General features: G+C 50.5%; 1 protein-coding gene across 1 annotated transcript in view; it reads right to left on the bottom strand.

Moving 5' to 3' along the window:
* Positions 1-841: 841 nt before the first annotated feature.
* HADHA (hydroxyacyl-CoA dehydrogenase trifunctional multienzyme complex subunit alpha) overlaps positions 842-8,792 on the bottom strand; it is a 53,448-nt gene continuing 45,497 nt past the window's right edge. Inside the window, exons 15-20 of the mRNA XM_033425094.2 lie at positions 4,416-4,556; positions 3,933-4,001; positions 2,952-3,147; positions 2,157-2,271; positions 1,455-1,600; positions 842-1,367 (exon numbers count right to left, since the gene is read on the bottom strand). Of these exons, the coding sequence (XP_033280985.1) occupies positions 1,222-1,367; positions 1,455-1,600; positions 2,157-2,271; positions 2,952-3,147; positions 3,933-4,001; positions 4,416-4,556 (813 nt within the window). The 3' untranslated portion in view covers positions 842-1,221. The remainder of the gene's footprint in view (positions 1,368-1,454; positions 1,601-2,156; positions 2,272-2,951; positions 3,148-3,932; positions 4,002-4,415; positions 4,557-8,792) is intronic.

The raw sequence follows: 8,792 nt of genomic DNA, 5'->3' as shown, positions 1-8,792 counted from the left end.
TGGTTTTAGAGTCTGGCTTCCTAGCAACCAACTGTTGAGTGTTGAGCAGAACTGGAGCTGAGCTTCCCGCCTGCCAGTGTCCATAGCAGAGCCATCCAGGGGGATATCTGAAGTACTCACAGCTGGAGCAGAGGCAGGAGGAACTGGTGACATCTCAAAGATGAGACTGCGCGGTGTGATGGGACTTGAATCATGATTCTGCACGCACACGGTGTGGATCCTTCTGCCAGGCCCAGTGAGGAGCCCAAAGCTGTTTACCTGGACTGGGCAATGCTTCTGCCAGAACACAAGCGTAGGAACTTTCCACACAGAGGGCAGGGGGAGGGGAAGAGTGGAGGCTCTAGCAGAGGGGAGGTGGCGGTGGGTCACACGGGATGCCTGTCATCACTGTGCAGGCATCGTCCACCTTCTGTGCTCTGGGGCGGCCAAGACGTGCAGGATACGCTGGCCAGGAAAACGTCACCTCCTCTGCTTAATGCCAACGTTCCGCAAACATCCTGAGGTGCGCACATGAATGAGTCACACCAAGGATAGAACTGGGTAAAACTGTGCAGCGGAAAGGAGTCTTCTATGCTGGCCCTCCACACCTCTCCCCCTGTTCTGCTTAGCCGGGCCTCTTCCCCACTGTAAGCGGAAGCCCAGCCAAAGCATTTAAATACAGTTGGTTTAAAAGGCTTTAGGCTCATAAAATCCCACTTTCCATCAATGCCATTTCTCTCTTAAGGTGCTGCCCCAGTACATTCCTACCCCGCAGCACAGGGCTTTATTCCAGCTCACCCCCTGAGGAAAGGGGGTTAAACCACAAGGGCAAAGACAGAAGAGAAAGCAGTAGGCAGGCAGAGAAGCTGATAAAGTGATTTTTATCGTTAAGTATTTGGCTGGGTGCAGAACTGCCCTCACCACCGCTGGCCACCACTAGTCTCCCGGGAGGAACAGGCAGCAAGGATGGCTCCAGAGACGCTGCTCCTCGGGGCCTCGGGGCTCACAAATCCGTGTGCACAGAGGGTTCCACCTTCCAACGTGAAGTACAAACTGCTTCACAGCCAGACTTCCCTGGGAGGGAGAGATGCTCACAGCTGAAGGCACATTAATCAAGGCGCACACCCAACGCCAGAATTTGTTTTCCTCTGGTTACTCTGATAAACCTAGATGCCACTCTGTCGAGAACAAGCGCTGCCGCGGTTGGCGTTAGTGGGCGAGTGAGCAGGGTTCAGGGCCTGCTCACTGGTAGAACTTCTTGTTAGGGCTGCTGGCGTGGTCCACAAGCAGCTGGCACGGGGTGAACTGTTTTCCATAGGCAGCCTCGTACTTCCGGAGCCGGTCCACTATCTTCTGAGCACCATACAGATCCACAAAGCGGAAGGGCCCTAAAAGGAGAAATAGGACGTTGTTCAAGGAGAAGTGAAACGAGCTCCGGGATGAAGCGAGCTACCTTCCTGACTTGCAAGACCGACCTCCAAGACGGGGGGGGAAGCCAAGCCCGAAGACGGCGCCGATGTCTCCCTCTGTAGGCGAGGCCAAGACCCCTTCCTGCAGGCACAGGACAGCCTCATTCACAAATCTGGTCACCAGGCGGTACTGGATGTCTTCGTCCGAGGAGCTGCCAACAGGGAGAGACATTCAGGGAGGGGCAGGGTAAGAGGGGAGGACGCAGGCGCCCCGGTGCAGAATGGGAGTGAGGGCTGGTGCTGCTGGAGCTCCGGGCCAGCCCTTGTGAACCTCCAATGCTAGAGAAGGTGCTGCCCTTGGAAGAAGACAGCAGAGGGCTACCTGCCCTCATTAACCCGAAGCCGGGCACTGAGAACAGGGTCTGGCGGGGTAGACGGCATCTCTTGACATCAGCAGCTGCTGATTACAAACGATAACAAACAGCGCGGAGGGAGAGCAGGCCTAGGAGAACCGTGTTTCTAGTTGCTCTCTGGGACCCTCAGAGGGAAGGCTTCCCAAGGGGTCTTCCCAAGGCTGGGCTGCAGTCCTTACCCTGAGGCCTGGTAGAGGACGAGGTGGAATGTGGAAGGGCAAAAAGTGTTAAGCATCAGGAATGTTCTTTCTGGTCACGTATGGTGATCATAACAAAAATGATGGCAGAGGGTCCAAGAAGCTTCGGGCTGGTGAGAAACACGCTTCTGCACCAACAGCCCCTCAAATGAACTTACACGTCAGGCTGAGAAGGCATCTTCAGACTTGCCAAAATACTGTCTATGTCAGAATTCAAATTCTTATTCTTCACACCCTCCTGGTAGATGTAGAAGCCCTTCCCGGACTTGCGACCTGAAAGAAGCGAGAAAAGGGAGCGTTAACAAATTCTCAGAGCCCGGGCCTGAGAGTTCTCTTCTCCGCTAGTCCGTTATAAAGCTCTAGCCTCGTTTCCGTATTCCTGAATTTGTAGATCTAGCCTACTCTAGAAATTGGTGTTTGTCAGAAGAGTTGACAGCGAAGGAAAAAAGAGCTTGTGTGTCCTGGAGCTTGGAAATCTGTGTATCTGGGTAGGAAAGGCCAGGTGGGTGAGTTTTAATGTCCAGGTATGCAACACCAGGTCCTAGGATGCCCAGGTCCTAGTGTTGATTTTGTTGCTACTTTGCCGAGAGAGAAAGCCACCTCTCTGGTGGGCCTCAATTGCATCCTCTACTTAGAGGTTTACTTCCTCCACAAAGGTGGTCAGACAACATGGAAAGCCTGGACACAATGCTCCTGCAGTATCACGGGTGTAGTAGAGGCCTTGGGCAGGATGAAATGCCTGTCAATTTTGCATAGCTTGGGCAACGGCAGAGCCTCAGGAGTCCAGAGTTCTGCCTTTTGTCCATAATCTACAGGCCCAGCCTAAAAAGAGGTGGCCATGAAATCATTTTTAAATTCCCTATGACAGTGGGCTCTATGTTTAGAAAACACACTCTTCCACGCGGGCCTTCTGTCACGAATGATGCTAGTTACGTTTCTTTGCGGCTACTCACCCAGGAAGCCCTTGGATATCATCTGCTTCAGCACTTCTAGGCTTCCACCTGCAAACCGCTCCCCAAACACTTTGCCTAGATTTTCTGCTACGTGTTTTGCTACATCCACGCCAACTTCATCCACCAGTGTAGCAGCGCCCACAGGAAAGCCAAAGCTTGTGGTCAGGGAATCCAGCTTCTTAGGGCCAACTCCTTCCTGGATTGGAAGTAAAGCCGCACCTCAGGGAGGGCCGTCCCAGATTCCCCTAAGGGCTCCTTGTGCTGCCCTCACAAACGGCCTTGGGCAGCACCCACTTCTCTTCTGGGTGCCGCTCGCCAGGCCCAGGAATGGGACTGTTTCACTCAGGGAAGCACAAAGAGGCTTGGGAGCCACAAGGGGAAAGTCCGAGCCTTTCCTAACCTACAGAATTTTAAGGAAGTCTAGAGATGAACAAATTATTCATTTCCTTCTTGTTTGCAATCCTGGATCTCACGAATAACGAGATTCCACGCCAGACAGGGCTAAGTTTCCCGATGCTGAGAGAAGAGATATTACCGAGGAGCAGTACTGTAGAGTCCTGTGATGCCCAGGTCTGATAAGACCCCAGCGAGGAGTGGCCACGCGCTGCCCACCAGTGACCAACCTGTACGGCCACTGGAGGGGTCTGCGTGCAGCAGAAACGGGTGTAGCACCAATCCGGCCAAATGGGCCCTGTTCTGGATGGGGACGCAGAAACCGCGCACAGAGCATGTCGGAGGCCTTTGGCTTATTGGAGCAGGGAGGACGCTAAGGGAGCAGAGGTAAAATTCTGCCCATTTTAGTGCAGTGTTAGCCCATGACTTCCCAGCCCTGTGTGGAAAGAGAGGGCACCAAAGGGCCTTGGAGAAGAGATAGGAGTCAGTGTGTTAGAAGGAAGCCTGCTCCTCACCTTAACATTACCAGTTTGGAAAACTAGTTGAAAGAGTGGAAGATGCCGCAAACATTCTGAGATTGATACCAACCTGGAGAATTCTGATGACTTCAGACATCATGGGTGCGAGGCACCTGGTGGTATAGAAGCCAGGTCCGTCCTGCCAAGGGAGAGAATATGAGCTCATGGGCCCCTCAGTTGTGGCCACTTCCCAGGTCTGAAAGCGGCCTCTCTCCCCCGGAAGCCACTTCAAAACTCAAGGTGATTTATAATCTCCATCAGAATCCTTAATATTAAACTGCAGGGGAAGCCACAGCCAGGGGCAGCCTGGCTTGAATCCACGAGCACAGCAGACAGCCTCACAGTCATCTGAAAGGTCTGGAATGGCTGGGAGAACCCGCCATGTCCCAGCCCCCGACTCAGTGGTCCACCACTGTCCATACCGTAGACCACCAAGGGGAAACCATATCAAAAGCTGGTATATTTAAACTGAAGAGTTACAAGCAAACCTGGAAATATAAGGAGTCTTCATGGAACTTTTCTGAATCTGCTGCTCTGACACACAGCTCCTTACCTTAACCACAATGATGACCTTGCCCTGTTTGAGACCAACTTCTACAGCAGAAGCAGTTGTGTCCTTAGAAGTTTTCTGAGTTGTGATAATCTCCAGTAGCTGCATCTTGTCCACAGGAGAGAAGTAGTGCATGCCAATCACCTGGGAAGGGGGCCAAAACACCGACAGATTTAAGAACTCTGAGAGGGGAAACTCATAGCCTTCTTTTTTTTGCTAGGAAAGCACTGCAGAGAAAGGCGGTTGTGATACAGGAATACTGCTTGGTACCGTCCAGTGGTCTGGTGCCATGGTTCTTTGATTGAAAGTCCAGTATGTTCAGGGGGAGCTAACTGGAATGCTCTTCCGTCTGCTTCTAGGGCTTTTCACTAAGGGCAATGGACCCTACCAACAGTTAATGCCAAAATCGCAGCTAAAGGCCAAATTAGATTTACTGGGGAAGAATGAATGAGGGTTCCATTTGTATTAACGATGCTGATGGTTTGGGTGAGAGGGTCCACTTTTTATGGGGTGTGGGGAGACACAGGCAGAAGAATTACTTACTATGCTGGACTGTCAGAGATACATTTGGATTTTACGTCGATGCATCTCACCACCAGGATACTGTCAGCCCTTCGTATCCACAGATTTCGCATACACAGGTTCAACCAACCGCAGATCCAACTGGTTGAATCAGATTCAACTGGTCTGACTCCTTGGATCTGAAACCTGAGGATACAGAGGGCTGCCCGTGTTCACTGCGCTACACACACTATTTTATATAAGGGACTTGAGCTTCTGTGGATTTTGGTATCTCCTGGTGGTCCTGGAACTAATCCCCCACAGATACCCAGGGATGACCTTACTGGGTTTAAATAACATTTCTCAACACTCAAATTCCCTCAAGGCTCATTAAACCGGTGACTCTCAAAGTCAAGTACTCGGACCAACCGCACTAGCATCACCTGGGAATGTCAGAACTGCAAATTCTCAGGGCCTCGCCAGGCCTACTGAATGAGGAACTCCGGGGGCAGGGCCCAGATCTGTGTTCAAGAAGCCCTCCAGGTGATTCTGATACATGCTCAAGTTTGAGAACAGCCTCATTAAGCTAACGATCAGATAGTCTTCACAACTGAACTGTGAAAGAAGTCTATCCATTAATTTATAGTTTTGCCTCCACTCCCCACTTTAGCTATAAGGTATTAACTACTATCTGCCACTGACCGACTGCTTACTGTCCACAATTCATTAACACATTTATCATTTATCCTTTCCATTTAATCCACTACAACTCGGTGAACTAGTCAGTCTAATTACCTAGATGAGGAAGAAAGACATCAGGAGGTTAAAATTAGTAGCTCAGGGTCAGTCAGTAAATGGCAGAGTGGGATGCCATCAAGGTCGGCCTGTCTCCACAGCCTGCCACCTCCCGTTGTGTAACACACAGGTCACTTGCATGTTACATCAACTTATCAATCCAAAAGTTGCTTCTAACCTCTAAATTATCTTCTACTTCTGTCTAAAATACTTAAAAAGACAGGACCTGATTCAGACTGTCCTCCTGAGCGAAAGGAGTTAGCCTTTACCATGTACAATTTATATACAATAAAACGCACAGATCTTGATTACATATTCTTTGTAATAATCATTAGTGGGACTTCTGGGAAGATGGCGGAAGAGTAAGACGCGGAGATCACCTTCCTCCCCACAGATACACCAGAAATACATCTACACGTGGAACAGCTCCTACAGAACACCTACTGAACGCTGGCAGAAGACCTCAGACCTCCCAAAAGGCAAGAAACCCCCCACGTACCTGGGTAGGGCAAAAGAAAAAAATAAACAGAGACAAAAGGATAGGGACGGGTCCTGCACCAGCGGGAGGGAGCTGTGAAGGAGGAAAAGTGTCCACACACCAGAAAGCCCCTTCGCGGGCGGAGACTGCGGGTGGCGGAGTGGGGGAGCTTCGGAGCCTCGGAGGAGAGCACAGCAACAGGGGTGCGGAGGGCAAAGCGGAGAGATTCCAGCACAGAGGATCACGGCCGACCGCCACTCACCAGCCGAGAGGCTTGTCTTTTCACCCGGCGGGGGTGGGCGGGGCTGGGAGCTGAGGCTCCGGCTTTTGTCGGAGCGCCGGGAGAGGACTGGGGTTGGCAGCGTGAACACAGCCTGCAGGGCGTTAGTGCACCGCGGCTAGCCGGGAGGGAATCCGGGGAAAAGTCTGGACCTGCCGAAGAGGCAAGAGACTTTTTCTTCCCTCTTTATTTCCTGGTGCGCGAGGAGAGGGGATTAAGAGCGCTGCTTAAAGGAGCTCCAGAGACGGGCGCGAGCCGCGGCTAAAAGCGCGGAGGGACCCCAGAGACAGACATGAGACGCTAAGGCCGCTGCTGCCGCCACCAAGAAGCCTGTGTGCGAACACAGGTCACTATCCACACCCCCCTTCCGGGGAGCCTGTGCAGCCCGCCACTGCCAGGGTCCCGGGATCCAGGGACAACTCCCCCGGGAGAACGCACGGCGCGCCTCAGGCTGGCGCAACGTCACTCTGGCCTCTGCCACCGCAGGCTCGCCCTGCACTCCGTGACCCTCCCTACCCCCGGCCTGAGTGAGCCAGAGCCTCCGAATCAGCGGCTCCTTTAACCCCGTCCTGTCTGAGCAAAGAACAGACGCCCTGCGGCGACCTACACGCACAGGCGGGGCCAAATCCAAAGCTGAGCCCCTGGGAGCTGTGAGAACAAAGAAGAGAAAGGGAAATCTCTCCCAGCGCCTGAGAAGCAGCGGATTAAAGCTCCACAATCAACTTGATGTACCCTGCATCTGTGGAATACATGAATAGACAACGAATCATCCCAAATTAAGGAGCCGTATGGATGAAAGGCTCTTGGTGCTGCAGCCAGGAGTTAGTGCTGTGCCTCTGAGGTGGGAGAGCCAACTTCAGGACACTGGTCCACAAGAGGCCTCCCAGCTGCACATAATAGCAAATGGCGAAAATCTCCCAGAGATCTCCATCTCAACGCCAGCACCCAGCTTCACTCAACGACCAGCAAGCTACAGTGCTGGACATCCTATGCCAAACAACTAGCAAGACAGGAACACAACCCTACCCATTAGCAGAGAGGCTGCCCAAAATCATAATAAGTCCACAGACACCCCAAAACACACCACCAGACGTGGACCTGCCCACCAGAAAGACAAGATCCAGCCTCATCCACCAGAACACAGGCACTAGTCCCCTCCACCAGGAAGCCTACACAACCCACTGAACCAACCTTAGCCACTGGGGAAAGACACTAAAAACAACAGGAACTACGAACCTTCAGCCTGCAAAAAGGAGACCCCCAACACAGTAAGATAAGCAAAATGAAAAGACAGAAAAACACACAGCAGATGAAGGAGCAAGATAAAAACCCACCAGACCTAACAAATGAAGAGGAAATAGGCAGTCTACCTGAAAAAGAATTCAGAATAATGATAGTAAGGTTGATCCGAAATCTTGGAAATTGAATAGACAAAATGCAAGAAACATTTCACAAGGACCTAGAAGAACTAAAGATGAAACAAACAATGATGAACAACACAATAAATGAAATGAAAAATACTCTAGATGGGATCAATAGCAGAATAACTGAGGCAGAAGAACGGATAAGTGACCTGGTAGATAAAATAGTGGGAATAACTAATGCAGAGCAGAATAAAGAAAAAAGAATGAAAAGAACTGAGGACAGTCTCAGAGACCTCTGGGACAACATTAAACGCACCAACATTCGAATTATACGGGTTCCAGAAGAAGAAGAGAAAAAGAAAGGGACTGAGAAAATATTTGAAGAGATTATAGTTGAAAACTTCCCTAATACGGGAAAGGAAATAGTTAATCAAGTCCAGGAAGCACAGAGAGTCCCATACAGGATAAATCCAAGAAGAAATACGCCAAGACACATATTAATCAAACTGTCAAAAATTAAATACAAAGAAAGCATATTAAAAGCAGCAAGGGAAAAACAACAAATAACACATAAGGGAATCCCCATAAGGTTAACAGCTGATCTCTCAGCAGAAACCCTACAAGCCAGAAGGGAGTGGCAGGACATACTGAAAGTGATGAAGGAGAAAAACCTGCAACCAAGATTACTCTACCCAGCAAGGATCTCATTCAGATTTGATGGAGAAATTAAAACCTTTACAGACAAGCAAAAGCTGAGAGAGTTCAGCACCACCAAACCAGCTCTACAACAACTGCTAAAGGAACTTCTCTAGGCAAGAAACACAAGAGAAGGAAAAGACCTACAATAACAAACCCAAAACAATTAAGAAAATGGGAATGGGAACATACATATTGATAATTACTTTAAATGTAAATGGACTAAATGCTCCCACCAAAAGACACAGATTGGCTGAATGGATACA

The sequence above is a fragment of the Orcinus orca genome, chromosome 13 (genome assembly GCF_937001465.1).
Source record: "Orcinus orca chromosome 13, mOrcOrc1.1, whole genome shotgun sequence".
Classification (NCBI taxonomy): Eukaryota; Metazoa; Chordata; class Mammalia; order Artiodactyla; family Delphinidae; genus Orcinus; species Orcinus orca.
Note: the sequence above shows the minus strand (reverse complement) of the source record. Positions and strands in the feature narration are given on the sequence as shown.